The 22,165-nt window shown below is 36.5% G+C and overlaps 2 protein-coding genes across 2 annotated transcripts; both read right to left on the minus strand.

The window, feature by feature from the left end:
- Nucleotides 1–6,711: 6,711 nt before the first annotated feature.
- On the minus strand, nucleotides 6,712–7,179 carry LOC148950229 (uncharacterized). Its single transcript, XM_089091807.1, has one exon. It carries the CDS (start codon nucleotides 7,177–7,179, stop codon nucleotides 6,712–6,714), a length of 468 nt encoding a protein of 155 aa, XP_088947933.1.
- Nucleotides 7,180–7,224: 45 nt separating this feature from the next.
- LOC148950230 (uncharacterized) lies at nucleotides 7,225–8,052 on the minus strand. The gene has a single exon (XM_089091808.1). The coding sequence runs from the start codon at nucleotides 8,050–8,052 to the stop codon at nucleotides 7,225–7,227; it is 828 nt and encodes a 275-aa protein (XP_088947934.1).
- Between the last annotated feature and the right edge of the window lie 14,113 nt (nucleotides 8,053–22,165).

Genomic DNA, 22,165 nt, shown 5'->3' on the forward strand with positions numbered 1-22,165 from the left:
TTGTCAACTTTTCGTGTTTGATACTATGGAATTGAAGGCCTAATGCCCTCCGTTAATATTCTGTCTCTTTTGAAAATGCAAAAAAAAAACTTAAGCGTATAGGGTGAGATATAGGCTAGAGGACGAACCCTTTATATACTCAATAATTTGTAGTTTAGGCTATGTCCAGGAGTCTTTTTCTTCCTTTTTCTGTGATTTTAAGTATTTCGTAATTTAGGTATATAAGTTTTAAAAGCTTTGCATATAAAAAAAATATATAATTGTCAACTTTTCGTGTTTGATACTATGGAATTGAAGGCCTAATGCCCTCCGTTAATATTCTGAATAAGTAAGAATTGAGCTAGCTAATTAAATTTTGTCATTTTTTTATTTGAAATTTTGGGGGTTTAGTACCGTGATATTCGTAATTTAGGTACATGAGTTTTAAAATCTTTACATATATAAAAAAATATATAATTGTCAACTTTTCCTGTTTGATACTATGGAATTGAAGGCCTAATGCCCTCCGTTAATATTCTGACTCTTTTGAAAATGCTAAAAAAAAATTAAGCGTATAGGGTGAGATATAGGCTAGAGGACGAACCCTTTATATACTCAATATTTTTTAGTTTAGGCTATGTCGAGGAGTCTTTTTCTTACGTTTTCTGTGATCTTAAGTATCTCGTAATTTAGGTAGATAAGTTTTAAAAGCTTTGCATAAAAAAAATCGTTTTACTAATAAATTCAAAATTTCAGAGGGACTTAGCCCCCCTCCCCTCCAACAATACAAAATCTTAAAATATAATGAATATATTCGACAGAAAACGCAAAGTATGCTATTTTTTTCCATTTAAATAAAATCTCTCCTCCCCTCTCCTTTGGTTACGATTGTAAATGTCTTGAAACAGTTCTTTTCACTAAAAAAAAAATGTCATTTTCCCATCGTGTTTTTAAAATGAGCTTTCTTTATCAGCTTAAATATAACCACCTGTGTTTAACCTTTTTACAAGAGGCTATAATTGCAAAACAACATTTGACATGCGTCTTATCGGAGTTAATATAAAAAAAGGTTTGTGATTAAGACGGGGGGGGGGGCTTTGTCTAATTCTAGTCGGAAACTCAGAATTGACAGGGGGCAAGATGGAATGATGCCAAATTCTGGGTGTTCTTAGTTTGTTTTTGTTCAAATTGGACGGATATTTTTTTTCAATTGTATTTGATGAAAGCAAATGGAGTTCGCAGATGATTAAGCGGTTTTTATAAAAATATATGCTAGGGAGGGGGGGGATGTTGTGGAATTCCCCCTTCCCTCGAAACTCAGAATTCTCTAAAATTTTACTTTTAAGCCTTTTCATTTTAAATATTCCATTTATAAATTTTTCTTCTTTTTAAGAATTTCGTAGTGGATTCATGCAATTACCCTCACTCCGAAAAGAGACCAAGATGGGATGATATCACGACGATGCAAGCTGTAAGACCATCAGTCATCAGATATGCTAGTTCCAATACAAGTTCGATGGACCAGGCAGGAGCCTCTCAAGCCAGTGTCAGCTCTGCACAAACCTCTATGCAACCTGGCAGAAAATTCAAGAGAGAATGGATAGATTCTCATAATGTATCAATCTCATCTGGTCAAGATCGGGAGGACACTCCTCTTCATGCTTTGCCAGGGACTTCAGATGTACAAGTGCAGTCAGAATTAGTAAATGTATATTTTTTTTTTCTTTCCGTATTTTCAAAAATAAGGCAAATTTTCTCAAATTCATAACTTCTGATAAGTAAAACTTAAATTTGTTTCTAAACTATTCTATAATAATCCTATTTTACTACCATTAACCAAATTACCAGTATATATAAGAGTGGCTATAATACAGAAGTAGCAAATAGCTTATCATACTTTTCTATAGATTTATAAACCTTACCTCTAATTTCTCTTTTAAGCAAGATGTTTTCAATGCAAAAATCCAATTATTTCATTAAGCAAACTCTATATATAAACAAATCACTATTTCACAGTTGACGATTGAACAAACGTTCTTAAACTGGGATATGTTTTTGCACTTAGCTTTGTGTATATTTAATCCTTTATCAAAATAAGCCATCGGGAAGGTTGAATATTAATACGACAGGTATAATTTGAATGTTAATCGCTCGTTACAAAGTGGGTTTCAAATAACCGGATGTTTTTATCTTAGATGAAGAGATATTAACACAGGAAAAAGGATTCTTAACAATTTAAAATGTGACAACGCAGTGTTGTCAAAAACATCATTTGGATGAAACCGTTTTAGACATTTTAGGCAACTATTTCGGCGAAACAGTTAGAGACATTTTAAAAGATGATTTTAGAATATGTTTTCAAAAATGATTTGAGGCTGAAACTCTAGGGTCGTTATAACAAACAAGTTCTATTTGAACAGTGTTGTGAAGTACTCTACCCCAACTCGAGGGGGCTCCGATTCTACTACCCTGAAGGACGCACCCGATCCCCAAAGGTCCTCCCCGGAGCTCTCAAAAGGACCATCCATCTTTTTCATTGCACTTTAATTGTTTATATAGAAGGAGAAAAAAAGTTCTTCACTTACAATGATTTATTTAGTCAAGGTTAACTACGTCCAGCACTTCAATCAAATCTTTTGCCAAAGGACATTGGAAAACATGGATTGTCGAGAAAGTTACACCAACACCAGCAACCAAGATATGGGGTGCATGCCGATTAACTAGAGCTGAAGAGCAGTGCTTCATAGAATATACTGCATCGGTTGAGAGATGTTCGGGTTTTATTGATAATTACAATCAAGAGGGAGAGGCTTTAGAGTTGGATCCCAATTTTATATTTTTATTCTGAAATTTTTTTTTTTGAATAAAACCATTAGTTTTATACATCATTCTCTTGTTCTAACTTATCCTCTAAGAATAAGACTTCATTTTCCTGACTAAAACAATATATATTTTTAACATGTTCAGTTGTCATTATGAAAACCATATGCCAATGTAACTTTTTTTTTCTTCTTTTAATTGTTCAGGTGGTGGGACAATGACTATGAAAAATTGACATAGTTTATTAACTTTATAAAAATAATGGTTATTTCACATAGAAAATAAAACATTTTTTCTAGAAATTCATGAAATAGCACTGCCCTTGGATGATGAAACAACTGAATTTACAGAACCAATATTATCACCGCCAATGGAACTCACAGACGAACCTACATTAGTTGTAGATAATATGGAATGGCAAGGGGGTTTTCTTAACGACGTTCTTTGCGAAACATAGTTAGCTTAGACGATTTAACTTGTGATATCTATGTGATAAAAGATCTAGACTGGGTAGATAGATTTATGCATGAAAATGTAGGCGATTTTACTAGTGCAAGTGAACGGGATCCTCATAAAGAAATTACCTCGCAGGACAATACAGGCTGGCTTGATCAATTGTCCCCAAACACCTTGGAATATGTACTAGGGGACCTCATGCCATCTGCAACCATTGCAGTTGAACAGACTGGAGGTATTGACAATTCTATGTCACCCCCCACCATTCCGCTTAATGATAAAACAATGTAAATTGTTAAGCCTAAATTTTCTGGGGACATTTTTGACGACAACTTTACTATTAATGAATTGGGTCCCGTAAAAAATGGCACAGGACGTGAAAATAGTGCTAAGTCCTCGAAATTACGTGCATTTTATTTGTTAAATTCTGCTCTAAGTCACATACAAACATATAGAGTAGATTTTGACCCTCCCGAGGAAAACGCGATTGACGGGGGCATTATTTTAGCTGCCCCGGTAAATTTTCTCCCTAGCGACCGCGACAGAATTTAAGCGCAAATGGAGATTCAGATTCAGAACGGGGGGGTCCAAAGAGGGGTTAAGGCATGAGTTAATAAAAAAGTTTATTCACAAAAGGGAGCATCTGGGGATATTTTTTATTTTCATTTTTCTACTGGCAACCAGACTTTTTACCGATCTCTAAACGAATTTGAGGATAACTTTTTCAGCTGGGTAAATAAATTAATATCAACTTTGGACACGTTCAACGAGAGGGGGAGCGGGCCCAAAATTTTATAGATTGAACATACGGATCTGAATCTCAGTAGATTAAAAAAAAAAACTTTACTTGAAGGGGGGCAGGGCGGGGTAACAAAATGAATTGTCACCCTAATTTTTCGGCTACCAAAGGCGTTCAGGGTTTCAATTTTGACACGGGGCTACAATGCTTTAAATATGTATTTTTAGCAGCAGCCCATAAAACATTAAAAAAAGAATCGTCTATGAAAAATCTCGATAGCCTTGCTGATAATGGCGGAAAATATTTCCCTAAATTAAATTTTTATTGTTTAGAGAGTATGTTTCGGGTGTCCTTTAAATAAATAACAATTTTCGTGAACGAAAATTAAATTCTTGTGGGGGGGGGGGGTGTTCTCCAGTATGACACTGAATTTGTAGATGGGGGAAAAAACCAAATAAAAAGGGGGTTTTGTATTCGGTGAGGATCCATCGATGGTGGATTACGTTAAAAGTTGGGTTTGGTTTATTTACGAGCCTCCCAAAGATGTAAATTCCTATGGTCATTTTTTTCCCGTTACAGCAATAAGTCGACTCCGAGCTCTATGTGTGAAAAAAGGGGAACATCTCTTTTGCTACAGTTGCCTTTCTCCATTTAAAACTGAATAAATAGTCTTAGACCAAAGGAGCCATTTCAAAAATCCGGGCACTCAACGACTTGAACTGCCGATAGTAGGCAAAGATACTTTATAATTTAAAAATTTTCAAAGATCCCTGCTACAAGTTGATAAAATATCTTTAGATTGTGAATCAAGACTGGTTGAGGTATCAGACCCATCAAGGCCAAATATAGTCAAGGAACACAAACTAGTTGCGTGTTCCTACGCACACGCCCGTCGCGATTCCAACAATAAAATGCAGTTGGAAAAGTTTTTTTTGGCTATGGATGAGGAGGGTAGCATGGAAAAGTTATTGGTATCTTTAATAGAAACAGCAAATGGCACAATTTAACGATTACGTCACACCAACTACCAAATGACATTGTCGGATAAAGAGCAACTGGCATTAGAAAAGGGGACGATTTGCTGGGTTTGTAGAAGTGTTCTTGCCCCAAAAGACGCAGTTTAGGATCACGACCCCCTTATTGATCCCAATTCAACGGGAAAAAGTAACTTTCGGGGGTGGGCTCACAATTCATGTAATTTAAAAATTAAACATCAACTTTTTCTTCCGGTTTTTATAAATAACTCTAACTACGATCTGAAGTATGTGCTACCAGCATTGGCACATCTTCAAAGAAATGGAAGAGTGGATGATGCATGGGTGATAGCCAGCTTTACGTACAAAATCATTCCTAAATCATCAGAAAAGTTGCTTGTTTTGGAATTCATTTGGAAATTTGTTGAAGCCGACGTTGAGTACACGAATAAAATTCGCTTCTTAGATTCCTACAGTTTTTTTCCTAAATCATTCAGTTAATTTATTCAAGTGCAGAAAAACGATGACGGCTGCAATGCTTTCCCCCTTCTCAAGCAACAATTTCCAAATGGTTTATACGATATGTTGACAGTCAAGGGCATATATATATATGATTATTATTGTTCCATGTCGAGATTTGCCGAGGAAACTATCGCATCGATTGAATCGTTTTACGATAGTCTTCATGATCGTATTTGCACCTCCGATGAATACAGTTGTGCTAAAAACAGTTTGGGCAGAAGGAGGGTGTAAAAATGGGTTTGAATACTGCAAGCTGTATTTGTCGAGTGACGTGTTAACTCTGTCAGACATTATGTGCAAAAATACGGACAAAATCTTTGAGGAATTTAATCTTGATTTGGGCTATTATTTTTCATGATAATGGTAATAAGCTTACCTTAGCTATGGATGTCAGGTATTGTGTTATCTTGGAACGATAATTTCGACAGGACCTGTGCCTGTCATCATCAGGTTCAAATTCAAGACTCTTGCCAGAATATAAAATCTCTAAATAAAATAAAACTAAAATCACTGGAAAACACTAATAATAAGTCGAACCAGGAATTATTGTTGTAATATGGCCCGGAGTTTGGTAGAGGTATTGATGGCTGCTATCCTATTATGTTTCAAAAAGTTTGGATCTATAGAAGTAGGGTGGTGTTTTTTGTGAGTTCTTAGCCTATGGGTAATGTGTTCAAAAATTTCACTGAGGCGAAACTCTCCATAGTCCTTATTAAGTGCTGGTTTGTTTTTAGCAATTTCCAGAGCTTCTCTCATTTTCTGCTTTAAGAATTGTGGAACAATAGCAGTAAGTTGAGCCTGGTCAAAATCAATGGAATGAGAAGGGTTTTCAAATATATGATGGGCCAGTGCAGAAAAATTATCTTCCTCCTTAAGCTTTGTCTTTTTGAGGCAGGCATCAATGGAATCAGCATGTTCTTTTAATCGGTGATGTAGAGATCTCATGGTACGACCTATATAGGTATCACCACAACTGCTAAGAATCTCTTATACTCCTGGTGAATCTGAAGTGATCTTATCTTTGCCTTTGTTTAAGAAGGAGAAGACGGTCATTCCAGAAGGAAAAAACACCTTAAGGCCTAGCTTAGTGAGTTTGGAGCTTAAAATGTCAGTAATCCCCTTAATATAAGGTAATGACGAAAAGGGTTTATCTTCTTCAGTCTTAGGGGAGCTCTTGGTTTTTGTGCTAATCTTTCTCCTGGAGATAACCTTATCAATGACTTATTGGGGGTAGCCATTGCCTATAAGAACATCTTTTATGTAATCATGTTCAGCCTTCAGCTCCAAATCAGAGAAACACACTATAAACGCTCTATCAACCAGAGAATAGACTACAGAATTTTTAATTATTGGATGGTTATAAGAGTCATATCTCAGAAATCTATCACTATGATTTGGGTTTCTATGTACACTCAAGTCAAACCTAGTTTCCCATTTGGTAATGAGAACATCTAAGAACGGTAAACTGTGGTTATTTTCAAGTTCAATGGTGAACTTTATATCTGGATCCTGCTGTTTAAAAGTATTGAGAAAGGATCTTAATTTGTCTTCTGTCCCATTCCAAATTATTAAGCAATCATCTACATATCTCATGTAGAGTTGGAGATCCTTGAAGTCCTGCTTGAAGATATTATTTTCGATATATTGTAGAAACACCTCACTAAGAACTGGTGCCAAGGCTGATCCCATAGGTATGCCCCACTTCTGTTTGTAGGTTTGATGCCTGAAAGTGAATTAAGCATTGGTCAGACATAAAGACGTGAGAATAATGATGTCTGTGGTGTCTAAGATGGTCAGTTCTTTCCAGGAATCATCATTTTCCAAAGCTGATTGTAAAGCTGGTATAAGTCGGGGCAAGGGTATGCTAGTAAACAGAGATACAACATCAAAACTGCACATTGTGGTATTATCCAAGATGTTGATGCTTTTTAGCCTTTCAACTGCTTCTTTGGTATTTCTTATTGTGTGTTGACTGCTAAGAGTTATGGATCTTAAAATACCAGCCAAATACCTTTCCAACTTTTGTGTAGCTGAACCTATTGTTGACACAATAGGTCTAAGGGGAATGTCTGGTTTGTGAATTTTGGGTGCACCGTAAAATCTAGGAATGACCGGTTTGACAAGACTGAGTGTCTGATAAAGTTGATCATTAATCCTATTTGTGAGAATAAGATTATCCAAAGGTCTTTTTATAATATAATAAGCAACCTTTACAGCAATGACATTAAATTTTTCATGTATTTTGTTGTTATTCAGGAGGCTTAATGATTTGCTGACGTACTCGGTCTCATTGAGGATTACTATTGTATTACCTTTATCAGCTTTGGTAATTATGATGTTGGTATCTTTTTTGAGATCTGTGAGGACCTTCATTTCATCTCTTGTTAGATTCTCCTCCATATGTTTCTTTTTGGACAAAGCTTTTCTGAGGGTATTATAAACCAAGCTTCTAATATCTTGTGGATCAACATTGATTGTTTTCTTGTTTAGAATTAAAGCTGACTCTACATTGGAGATGATTTCTTCTACTGGTAAATGTTTGGGGGGATAGAAAATTCCCATCCTTTTGAAAGAATGTCTAATTTCTTTTGGTCAAATGTTTGTTGACTTAAATTGATGACTGCTGGACCTTGTGACACTCTAGGATTATGTGTAACCCTAGTAACATATTTCTCAAATTTAAGTTTTTCTAGCTTGTCTACATGCACTTTCCTGGTTATTGAAAAAACAAACTTAAAATCTTTCTCATGGATCTTGCCAACCTTAATGAAATCTTTTGGGCTAAGAGTATTACTCAGTTGCTGTCTAATTGTATTGATCTGTTGAAAAACCATGTTTCTCCTCCGTTGAAGGTCCTTTAATTCATGATTAATAAAGATTAGGCCTGTATTGTGTTGACCAGATTTATAGTTCTTACTAGATATTTTCACTCTGGGTCTCATAGAGTGTGGAATTAAATCTTGTTTCTTACATTGTTGTAAGAATTTTTTTGGTGATTAATGATTCTAGCTTTCTTCCTATATAGGAGAGATAGATCTTTGACTTGCTTGGCCACATACCCTCCATAGGTCTTACTAATATATTCTCTGAGGCCAACCTGACTCTTATACATGATAATGGTAATAAGCTTACCTTAGCTATGGATGTCAGGTATTGTGTTATCTTGGAACGATAATTTTGACAGGACCTGTGCCTGTCATCATCAGGTTCAAATTCAAGACTCTTGCCAGAATATAAAATCACTGAATAAAATAAAACTAAAATCACTGAAAAACACTAATAATAAGTCGAACCAGGAATTATTGTTGTGATATGGCCCGGATTTTGGTAGAGGCATTGATGGCCGCTATCCTAGTAGATCTCAAAAAGGTTGGGTCTATAGAAGTAAAATTTGGGAACCCATTACCCATAGGCTAAGAACTCGCAAAAAACTCCACCCTACTTCTATAGACCCAACCTTTTTGAGATCTACTAGGATAGCGGCCATCAATGCCTGTACCAAAATCCGGGCCATATCACAACAATAAGTCCTGGTTCGACTTATTATTAGTGTTGTTCAGTGATTTTAGTTTTATTTTATTTAGTGATTTTATATTCTGGCAAGAGTCTTGAATTTGAACCTGATGATGACAGGCACAGGTCCTGTCGAAATTATCGTTCCAAGATAACACAATACCTGACATCCATAGCTAAGGTAAGCTTATTACCATTATCATGTATAAGAGTCAGGTTGGCCTCAGAGAATATGCTATTATTTTTCATTTCCTCATCTAGTGATGGACCTCATCCTAAAAATTAGTGGGGAAAAAATTGGGCTAATCTGAGGGGTGGTTTTGTTTTTCACGGGGATCGTATCTTGGAAACTGATCCAACAGGAGAGAAGACGGGGACAAAATCGGATGCAGTTTTCCTTGATATGAATTCTCTCTACCCCTCGGCCATGTCCCATTATGCGCTACCTTGCGGTGACTATAAATGGCTCAATGACCCTCAAGCTCCCCATTTCCCCAACATTAACGACGACAGTGTTGAGGAGAATGGACCGGTTGGATGGTTTTTTTAAATTGATGGGGAGATACCAGTTGAGCTTCACGATTCAGTAAAGGATTTTGTTTTCCCGTGCATCAATAGACCTGTGACTAAGGACTCTTTGAGCCCTCGCAATAGGCGTTTAGTCGAGGTGGACGGATTGCATTGGTCACCTTCAAAACAAAAACTTATTGCTGATCTTCTGCCGAAAAAAAACATTGTCTTACATAACGGGGTTTTAAATGGACACGAAGCAATGGTTTCAACGTCCCACACATTCAAAGAGCGCTTCTTTCTAGCAAGAACCACTACTTAAAAACGTTTTTTCATAACTTTGTCAGCAAATACTCTGAAGTGTAGACGGAGGCTGAAAAAGAAATTTATAAACTCATTTTGAATTCGGCTTTCGGCAAAATGTGTGAGAGTGTTCGCAATAGGAATCGTTGTGACGTCTTGATCGATACTGAACAATGTGCTCGAATTATTGCCGATCTAAATTACACTTCCTTTACAATCATTGGCCCGGTCATGGTACTCTTGAATAGGAAAAAAGACGCATTGTCCTGAATAAACATATTGCTACAGGCAGTACGATCTTGGAGATCTCTAAAAAGCTCATGTTGGAATTCTACTACAATGTGGCTAGGGTACAGTGGCCGGAAAAGGGGCAAGTAGAGGTCTGCTACGGGGATACGGATTCTCTACTGTTAAAAGTAAAAACCACAATTCTAATTGATGATTTGGCGCACGGTGAAATTATCAGCTCACGGATGGACTACACCAATTGGAGTGGTCTTTACCCAGAGCTAGTGAAACTTCGGGCACCAAATCAGCTTTTATTTTTTTTAATCAGAAACGGGAAGCGACATGATTTCCAGTGGTGTGTTTGTAAATCCGAAGGTGTACTTTATACAGACACATGACGAGGAAATCAAGAAACGTTGCAAAGGAGTACCCACGCGCTATGTGGATAAGAATTTCGAAATGGACATTTATAGGAATTGTTTTGTTGAAAATACAATTCTAAGAGCCAAATTGGTGGCAATTCGTTCTCTCAACAACAGAAACTTTACTGTAAATGTAGAAAAAATTGCCATGAGTACCATCTCCGACAAGGTCTATGTTTGTCAAGACGGTATGACCACCCTCCCCTTGGACACTATTTAACTTCAGACCGGGTCGAATGTGTTATCCATAGGGAAAGTCTCGGTTTGAATAAAGTCCTGTAAATTATTTCCTAAGACCTTAGGGGGTGGGGGGCCTCGCGGCCTTTGGGGGGGGGGGGGATCGCGGCTCGGGGGGGGGGCGGCCGCCAGCGGGGGGCGCACCGCCACTATCAAAGTTTTTTTTTTGACTTAGAGCAGATTTTTTTTGTAAATGTTTCATTCAAAAAAAAGTGATATTTTTTTTCAAGTGTTTTAATCTAATGTTGTATTTTTTCTCTATAAATAGACAAAAAAAAGTGAATCTATTTAAGTGTTTTTTCTCAGTGTGCCTGTGTAAATGTTGTATTTTTTTTATTATAAATAAATTTAAAAAGTGTATTTTTTCATGTTTAATGTGCTTTTTTTTTCAATGTATCTTTTTTTAAGTATTGTTACTTTTTTTATGTATATAATAAAAGAAAATATGATTCTTTATTCGTCTTCTTCTTCTTCTTATTATTATTCTTGAACGGAGTAGTAGGGAAATTATTTAGTCATTAGACAACTATAGTCTACGGTTAGTTGTCCAGGTGAACTGTTGAAGGGAACACGTATCAATTTAAAACACCATTCAGATCGTTTCTGTGTGGGCTATCAATGTCGGACAAAACAACACTCTTAACTAAAATAATTAAAAATTGCGATAAAATGTATGTGGAAAAGCCGATCTACTACTGTTACAGTATTTGGCAGGAGTCATACGATAAAATAAAAGCAATTGCTGCCACGAAGGGATTGGTGCTGATACGCTTATTACAGGAACTCTATGTTTTCAATATTTCGAACCAAACTCTTGGCTATTCATTGATAGTCTTGCTGAATCTATCTAATAATGTTCCGAGGAAATGTTACAGCTGGTCTCTGTTCACTTTCATCATCAGAAGATGTCCGTTACTCTGGTTCTACACTGTCTCTTTCACCAGAGTAAATGTATGCGAAAACTTCCATTAAACTGTACCTACTATGTCATCTACAAAGTTGTTCGTGATTCCAGTTCCCTAATAACCCTCAGTAAACAAATCTATCCAGGTGCCCCTGAATTTCTACTCTCAGCATACAATCAGGCAACTAATAAACCCCACGGCTATATCCTATTAGATCTTAATCAAAATACCCGAGGATCTGTGTGTAGTCACAGATATTTTCGACAATGAAATTACAGTATATCTCCCCGTGAACACTAAAAAGACCTATTAGTCGCTATCATGACACTGAAGAAACTACATGAAAATAGGCGTTTGTTTTCAGTTCTAAGCACTTCAAAACCTCCGCTTAGGAAAGCCATACTCAAATATGGTATTGACAATGATTTCATTAATCTAATATCTGAACTTTGTTTAAATATGACCTAGGGTAATGTTCAACTGCCAGAAGTAGTTAAGCAACAGGCAAAGCAACATCGTTCCATTGTACGTACGTTGGCCTCTAAAAAGAAAGGAAAGAATTTTAAAAGGAAACGACTTCTTCAGGCGGGCGGTAGCTTTTTCACACTTTTACTGCCAATAATTGCAGGACTTGTAAACAGTTTTCTCTAGAAAGAAAATGGCAAAACCCTATAAATTGACTCCAATAGAACTCATTTTCTCACCCGTGGAAAACTTTGAGCACAACCTGTGTAAAGTCCTTAACAATGAGAATATCGAGGATGATAAAAAACTTCTTTTACTTCAAGATACACTTCACCGAGTGGACAAACACAGGACTTATCAATCGAAGCCCACTGCTGCTGCTGCTGCTGGTAATGACCGCAAAGCTGAATCATCTCCTCAGGTGTCTGCTGCTGCTGCTGGCGCACGAAAACAGCAGATGGAATTGGATTAGTTAGTATCGAAAATTGGATTCCTTATGCATCATTCACATCGAGAACAAAGTAAACAAACCCCAGTTTGTCTCTTGGACAGTGGCCAAGATTAAGTTAAAGTTGATAGCAATGGGAAAGAGATTATAATTCATGGCAAGAGCTACAATCTACTTGATTTAATCTATGACATGGTTACAAATCGTAAAGAACTATTATCATTTGACGCTCATCTTTACGACTTTCTAAATACATTAAACTTCCTCAAAATTATGGTTAGCAATAGAAAAATTCTAAAAAAATTAAATGAACTGGCATAATCAATATCATCATCAACATTGAAATCATTAAAATATGAACATGAAGAATAAGAAGAGGAGGAAGAGGATTCCAAATCAATCTTGGAAAATACTAGAAACCCTAGCGGGAAAAACTTGACAATGTCGGTGAGGAAAAATGAAAAATGTTTTCTATTACCTTTACCATTCAGAGTACACACGTTTAATAGAAGTTAAACAAAGTGCTTACTTTCAAAAAAGTTGAAGTTTTGACAGCTGCTTCTGAAAATATTGGCGAGTCAGGGAGTTTAAGTTCCTCTACCTCTCTTTCCAAAGTCACGGGTGTTCACACTAAAAGTGAACAAGACTATCTACAAAATTAATCAAGTTACACTCTGCATAGAAATAATAGACTTCGTGCCAATCAATATCGAAAAACTAAAGCCTTTTACCCATTGCATATAATGCAAGCAGATCTCCTGACTTTAGATGAGATTCAAAGACGTCACAATACACCGTACAAGTACATTCTACTTGCAATCAATGTTTTTAGTCGCTATGTATATGCAATTCCATTGCGATCAAAGAGAGGCGTTGAAGTTGCTCAGTTCATTGAAATTATTCCCCAACAAGATTCATATAAAACAATTCAAACGGATCGAGGTAGTGAGTTTGTTAATCCTCATGTTGCAAAACTACTAGAGAAATATAGTACACTGCTCTATCATAGTCACAGTCCTATAAAGGCTGCATTGGCCGAACGATTGATAAGAACTATTCGACTTTTAATTTCAAGATATTGTACATTGAAAAATACACCGGCTTTTATTCATGATGTAGATAAAATGATGTTGATTTTTATTCAAAGACCTCATCAATCACTGTCCAACTCTACGCCAACGGAAGTTCACCATTCCGATTATGATACAATTGACACCTTTCGTAAACAATATTCCAATGAAACGACTATCAAGAAGAAAAATAAATTCAATGTTGGTGATACTGATCGAATTAATAGAACAACTAATGTTTTTGAAAAGGGGAATTACTTGTGGGCCACCGAACTTTTTACAGTGGCAAAAATCCTAGACACTAAACCCATAACTTATCGCCTGCGTGATACCACAGATGAAGAGATTCTCGGCGGCTTTTATGACTATGAACTACAAAAAGTTAAAAATAATAGTGAAATCTATCAAATTGAAAAGATATTAAAGAATCGTACTCGCAGGGGTAAGAAACAGAAACTTGTTTGGTGTCTAGGATAAAACTCTAATTTTGATTATTGGATCGGTGTTGAAGATATTGAAAATGCCCAATGGTTTATATGTAACATTCATATTCAACTCTTCCGATCTTCTCTAATACTATTTAAATACGACAAGTGATTCTTGGACAAAACTCTCCCCCACCATCAAATTTGACGGTGCATATGAGTGGCTCTTGTCGACTGTATTCTCAAAAATACCTATGACATCCTGAGAAAGGATCGTGTGTATGATATAAAAGTTATACCACTCGATTGGACTATGAAGGGGTTGAACTATGTCGACTATGAATGGGTTGAAGCACTTAAAACCAGCGAATATCCACATGCCAAATTGAAATATATTGAATACGATAATATGACAGATTTGTGTCGTACAATCAATAGAAAAATCTCATATCGCCGGAGTAGTACATTCTTTTTTAATTTTTCATTGGAACTCGATAAGATATACATTATCTGACATCTTTAAACTAAAATATTTATTATCAAAGATAATTTGAGAGATATTCTTAGATTTAAACAGAGTATGATCAATAGAAAAAATTCTGACACTGTTTACGGTATGGATCGAGTTATTTTTGCTGATTATCCACCTGGTTTTGTCTCGGACTCTTGCATATTTCTATATGAATCCTTTGTGGAAACATCGAGAGTCGGTAATTCAAATGTCCCCCTCCTACGTGTTCTTGAACGAAAAACATCTCATGAATTTGTTCATCACTATAATATAAAGCATCTTCAGTGTGTTCCTGTAAACACTTCGTATTTGGAACTCTGCCAGTTAACATTAAGAAGTAAATTGGGCAAACCTCTAGCAATAACAAAAGGCTAAGCAGTGATTACATATCATTTTCGACCCAATGTCAACGACAGCACAATCACCTAAAAAAAACTATAGGAGAATTCCATTTGTCTGTCCCGATATCGAGTGCTATGTTGGTGCTCTGAGTCCACGTCAAATAGGCAATTGATCAGACTATTACAAGGGGCGTACTACAATGTCTTACTATGGTCTTTGTAGCTGGTTTGCTAGACTATTTAGTTCTGCACTGACCCTTGCCCGAGAATATCTTGTACCTACTGCATAGAATTTTTCTGCCTCCACAATACAGGACTGGGGGTTAGGTAAGAATTTCATGGAGAGTGTTAAGGAAAATATTAGATCTTCAGCATGAGCCGTTGGTGAGCAACTAAAATCTTGACAAAATGTGGAGGGATTGAAAAGTATGCTTTTGCGTCATTCACTCATCAGGCTCCACCCAGGTGGGAAGTGAATAACATCGACAAGGACTTTGAGGAATTAAACAAGGAAGACCAATAAGCAGAAGAAGAAGAAAAAGAAAAAGATTGTTAGATCAAAGAAGGATTTCTTCTCTTAAGATGACTTATCTCCCCCACAAGGAATCATATCCATCAATCTGTTCCTCATTGAATCTATTCAATGCTGAAAATGTTGATGTCAGTGTCAAGTATGGGTACTATGAACAATTTCACCCCCAACAACCCCTCTCGGAAAATATACGCTTTCAAATATTTTCCAATGAAGACTATTTCATTGATTTGTCGTCAACATTTATTTACTTAAATGTTGCGATGTAGAAAAGGAAGATAATACCACTTCAACTGCCGGTGAGGGTCTCTCCTACGATAACTGCATTCTTCAAAACGTATTCATAGACACTAATGTATTTTTTAATAGAACTTTGGTGAGCACTAGTAATAATTTATCCACCTATACAAGCTACATACAATTTATGATGATGACACCAAAGGCTTACAAGGAGTTGAGAGGACAATCATTGGGCTATGAATATCGATCAGATGTTGATACTGACGGTGACTAAACTACTGCAGTGACCCAAGAGTATCATCTGGTTGGAAAATTAAATTATGAGATATTCAATATATCCCAATGGCTACCCCCCAATGTCAAGATTGACATAAAGTTACAGATGGCCCCATCAAATTTCATGTTGAGAAAAACACTTCCTGCAGCACCCGATGCAAATGTCATTATCACATCGGCAACTCTCCACGTCCGAAAACCACAGGTTATGAGCTCAGTTGCATTGGCAGTGGAAAAGCTAAGAGCCAATGGTAACAACATTAAACTTCTTGTCCTGCCTACGATCACCACTCAACGTCACATTGCCACCGGCTCTCCTAGGTATAGCGTATTTTCCTTTATCAATGGCGAAATCCAAACCAAATTGGATTTTGCCTTTGAGTGGCAAAGCTGTTTGATCCTGGAATGAATCTCCCCATGATTTTAATTTTTTCAGTATATCTAGCCTTGTATGCAAAGTGACCGGTATTCCACTGTACACTCTATCATTTGACAAAAAATCCCATAGAACTCTCTACGAGTTGACCATTCAGTCCCTTGATCATGACTCTAAACTAATTTAAAATGGAATAACTGATTCAATGTTTTCAAGAAATCATGGGGTAATTGTTTTAGACTTGTCAGGGACTCAGTATATGAGTATAGTACGGATAGGGAACGTACGTTTAGAGTGTACATTTGCCGATGTTCTGACTGAGAGTATTACGCTAATATCACTGAGTCAATTTGAAACCTATTGGAAAATCACAACCGACGGCAGTGTTCTACTAGAACTTGCACCATGAACACAAACCAAATAATCGACGTATTTAGTAAAGATTCATACATTTCCCAGTACAAGTCCTATTGCATACCTTCGGACTTCATTGAAAAAATTTCAAGTGTTAACAATACCCTAATCATTATTAATAGATGCCCGTCGACTTTGAAGACTGACCATTGGCTATGCATCTTTCAAACAGCAAAAAATATTGAATTTTTTGATCTTTTTAGCCTATCGTATAAATTCTACACACCAGACATCAGCATCTTTATTGAAAGTACTGGGAAAACCAGTATTCAAAATCAACGAAGAGTACAGAATTTAACGACTAAGACATGTGGCTTTCATGCACTACTTTTTTTCATGTTCAGATGTCGTGGCTATACCTAAAAGCAGTTTCTCGACATCTACATTGATTTACCTCGATTTAACGACTTTATAGTGGAGAATATACTTACAAGTTTATTTAATATTAATTTTATTGCCCTAAGAATAAAATGTTCTAAAAATGTATGTGACATTGTTTATTAATAAAAAAAAATTTATATACATGATAAAACGACTTTTCTACTCTTATTTGTCGATATCAATAACTACTAGATATTTGTCGACAACAACTAGTGCAGGTAGATTATCTGAATTCACAGTGTACTGATCCTGATGTACTGCAATGTCAGGGTGACATTTTCTACAGTAGAGTGTGACTTCACTCTTCTCATATCTCTTTGTATAGTCAATGACACAATTCTCATTCATTCTATAGAATTCACATGTTTCAATTTGCTTATTTGAAGCAATTTCACAAACAGTGTCCTCAAGTGTCGAATCACATTCCGTCACAGCCAACTAAAAATCAGTGGGCTTATAATCATAACACCCATTGTCTTTACAACGATGACGTAGACACCAAATTCTTTTGTTGTTCCAACAGTTGAATCGCTGACCCGACCCCTCCTCCCAGAACAATCTAAAACCACGACGATACCAATCTCGTAGCAATAAAGTAAAATCACGGTTAGGATTCTTTCCAATAATACCGGGATATGTATTCTCCCACTGATTACATTGATCATAGTGGCAATTGGAGCATAGGCGTTTTCTAGTGTAAGAGTCAAACATCCATTCAAGAAAGGACTCATAACCTTTAATGTGTACTTCCTATCCTCTCTGCACTTTACTCGGGTTGCATAATCCACACTTTTCATCCTACTCATTAATCATTGTGCATCTCTCACATGATAACCAGCTACCCAGTGTGTAAATACTTAACGGACATGTATGGAATAGTTTGTCCAGTGTTGACACTCTCACTGCCACAATAAAACTGAGATAGCAACATCAAAAATTGTCTGAGATATAGAGAGAGAGAGAGAGGAGTAAATCATCCTTGAGTACCACCTTTGTCATGAAAAAAGTCCTAAATTTCTAAACTAATGTTTAAAAGCATATCCACAATATCATTTTGCCGTTTCGTGAGCAATATATCAATAAATTGGGTAAATGCATCTGAACCACGACGTAGAAGCTTCATGCAATAGTCTAATGATGGAAAGTCAATTTTCATTATATCAACAAGCATTCCCCGATAAAATATCTTCCTTTGAATAGACAGCTCTAGAAAATTGTAATCTAGAATCAAACGGTTTTCCAAAAGAACAAGGTTCCTAATGAATCGCTCTCTCTCGAATCTCTCCATATTTTAGAGTCCTAACTCTCTCACATCAAACTATAGACTAATCAGAATTTTGTCTGATCTAAAAAATATACGCTAGTATACTGTAGAAAGAAAAAATACCATTGATTTAGAAACAATTTTATTGAACATAATTACAATAATAATATTCGCTGATACATTTTGTTCTCATTAATATATTTCGATAGGACATCTAATGCTGACCGAAGTTTATTTATATGGAGAATATTCACTTTTCCGGGAAAACATAGCTGCTTCTCCTGCTTAAATTTGCTTAATGATATCATGTATCTAACATACATAGTGTCCTATTCAAGGCATAGTCTACAGCCAGTAGTTATTTCCACAGCCCACATTGGGTACTCGTATATCGTTGCTGTTGTTGTCAGCTCCATCATTATTCTCCAAAAATGTAAATGCACCACTCATTTTTTCTCTACTAATATCCTCTCAAATAAACTATTCTCTTTGAATTCAATTCTCTTACTAATATGAATTGTAAAGAAAACTATTCCTTTTATTCAAATCCTAATCACCAATCAAGTTATACTCACTCTCTTTGAAAAGGTGTAGAGCTTCTATAGAATAACGTTGAAATTGCTATACCTCCGAGCAAATCCAGAAGGCCATGTGAGGGAGCTCTGAATCTCTTTGAAAAGGTGTAGAGCTTCTATAGAATAACGTTGAAATTGCTGTATGTCCCCTAGAAGTATAAGGCCATGTGAGAGGATACTCACTCTCTTTGAAAAGGTGAAGAGCTTCTATAGAATAACGTAGAAATTGCTATATGTCTCCTAGAAGTATAACCTTGATTACTACTGTTGTGTTATACAATCTCGACTATAGTTTCAATACGTGTTTGACCACTTTATAGGTAAAGGATTGGTCACTTTTTGCAATGTGCACGTCAAATCACACTGTCTCAGGTGTAAGTTTTCATGTAAGTTTGAAACTGTGCACACTATCATGATGAACGAAGTTGCTAAAGACGTGTTTTTGTTATCACTTTGTTTGAAAAGGTACCAAGGAAGTATAGGTATGAGAGGATACTCACTCTCTTTGAAAAGGTGTAGAGCGGTCAGCAAATAGAACAGTGATTCCTAGGGCTACTCACTCTCTTTGAAAAGGTGTAGAGCGGTCAGCAAATAACACAGTGATTCCTAGTGCGGTCAGCAAAGTATAATGTACTACTCTACTTATGGAGGGCCATATCATCATCAAAACCATATTTATTGGACCTTTGAACTATATTAAACAAAATGACTATCTATAGGACGACACGGGGGGAGGGGCCTTTAGGGAGGGGGGCTAGTTGATCTCAAGCCTTTTCGGTCATTTAAAAAAGGCCCTAGCAAATTTAACGTCCTTTCAAATGAGCCATTAATCATATCCCTATAATGTTCTGGTCACCCGCTAGGCCTGTTGAAAAAAAAAACAGAAAAAATGGGAGACAGATCAGTGCTACCCCTCCAGGGAATATGGAGGGTCATATCATCATCAAAACCATATTTATTGGACCTGTGAACTATTTTAAACAAAATGACTATCTCAAAGTTTTTATAGGACAACATTGGGGGGAGGAGGCCTTTAGGGAGGGGGGATAATTGCTCTCCAATCTTTTCGGTCATTTAAAAAAGGCACTAGCAAATTTAATGTCCGTTCAAATGGGCCGTTAAACATCTCCCTATGATGTTCTGGTCACCCGCTAGGCCTGTTGAAAAAAAAAACAGAAAAAAAGAAAAAAACGAGAGACAGATCAGTGCTACCCATGCAAAAAAGTGATTCTCCTTGTTGTTCAAGGGGGGGGACTCAAACGTGTTGGTTTCAATGGTGTACTTTTCATTTTGATCTGACGCCATTTTCGAGGGATTTCAAGCTTTTTTTCGAAATTACAATAAATTTCTTTTCGCAATAAACTTTTACTTTTAAAACGAACCGAAATAATAGTTACCATTCCTGAATCAGTGTCACATGGTAATTTTTTCACTAGACAGTTCTTTCCAAAACGTGTTTTTTAACCTTTGGTTATAGGGGCTGTGGTTCGCTCTTTACTAGGTTGCAGCTACCGCTGCAACCATGATAGCACTAAAAAGATCAAACTTCTCTATATGCCATTTTGAGCCGCAAGATGGCGTATTATGACGTAGCAAATTGACTTTGATGTCGCATTATTTGTTTCATCAAACAATTCGTGGTTATCAAACGACTCGGCCCTGTAGTAGCTGAACCCCTCCCCCTAAATAATTGATAATAATTGAAATTTGCCTAATTTTCAGAAAAGACGGAAACACCCAAAAAGTCAAGTAATCCTAATGAAAACCACACCATCATATTCAGCATATCAGATAACCCTATTGTAGAGATAACCCACAGATAACCTACAAATACGTGTTTATTTTTTTTCCAAGGTTAATAGAAATTAAAATTTTCAGTGCTCTTTTTACGCAATCAAAAAGATCCGAGGGTGACTAGCACCAATCCCCTCCCCCGCAAATGCCTATTTTTCCCCAAAGACATCCAATCAAAACGTTGAGATAGCCATTTGATTCAGCATGTTAGAAAAGCCCAATAATTATAGCTCTGGGAATTATATGACCCTCCACAGCCCCCGGGGAAAGGGCGGAAGTTGTGGAAGTTACCCATTGTTTGCATATAGCGTTTCATTGGGAAATATACATAATTTTTTTCTCGGGAGGGGGGATGATTTTCTGTGGGATTTACTTTCCATGGGAGAAATTTTCTTGGGGAGGAAAGTTTTCAGAGGGAGTTGTACACGGGGAGAGGGGGTTTTTCCGGTAGGATTTGATAAACGGTCGGAAATTAAACGAAAAAAAAATATTAAAACTTAAAACGAAGAAAAATTATGCCGTACCTGAGGAGGCTACCCCCTCCTTAATCCCTCGCTCTCTACGCTACTGTTTGACTTTTGTCACAGTTCTTTAAGAACGACTCCTGATGCACAAGGGGTGTGGAATTCGAATAAGAAGTATTTTTGAAGAACTTTAAGACTTTACCGTAAAGAGCAAAGGATTGAGGTGGGGAGGGGGGGGGTATCCCCCCTCACATACATAAAAATTCCTGGTAGTCTCAAGTTTTAATGTTGCTCCTTACTTTCAATTAGAGAATAAAGCTTTATTATTATTTAATTGTCATATTTGAATCCCATTCTTGTCGTTTTGCGTCGTTTCTGTAAAAAACAGCCGACATGTACCAACACGATGTTTCTATGGTTTTAGGCGTCTACCCCCCCCCCCCCCAAGAAAATACCCCCCGCGGAAAATACCCGACCCCGGAAAATGTCCCCCAGAAAAATATCTCCCAGGAAAATACCCCCCTTCCCCCAAATTAAAATACTCTCCCCCATGGAAAATACCCCGAAAGTGAAAAAGAGGAATTTACGTACCATAAGCATCTTAAAAATTTAGAAAAAAAACACGATTCAATTTTTTTTTTTTTTTTTTTTTTTGGTAAGACTTCCAAATTAATTTCTGCAATTGTTGGAAGTGGCAGGTGCCAAATCAAAAAAAAAGAAGAAAAAGAAAAAAAAGTAAATGTAGCCGAAAAATCATCAAAATTAAGCTAAAAACATACGGCACCAAAAAGTTTAAGAAGGTTTAGCTTTCCTTTGAAAGCATAGTTGGCTTTGGGAACAAACAAATTGTTATTGTTTAAGTTTTTACGGACAAAAGCGTTGTCAAATTCTACGAGTTAGTTTTTCTTATCCTCCAAGAGTAAAACTACCACAAATCACCCTTAATAAATATATGAAACCCAAAACGAACATAAATTACAA

Source organism: Artemia sp. Qi Xiang Cuo, chromosome 7 (assembly GCF_049724085.1).
Source record: "Artemia sp. Qi Xiang Cuo chromosome 7, ASM4972408v1, whole genome shotgun sequence".
In the NCBI taxonomy this organism is placed as follows: Eukaryota; Metazoa; Arthropoda; class Branchiopoda; order Anostraca; family Artemiidae; genus Artemia; species Artemia sp. Qi Xiang Cuo.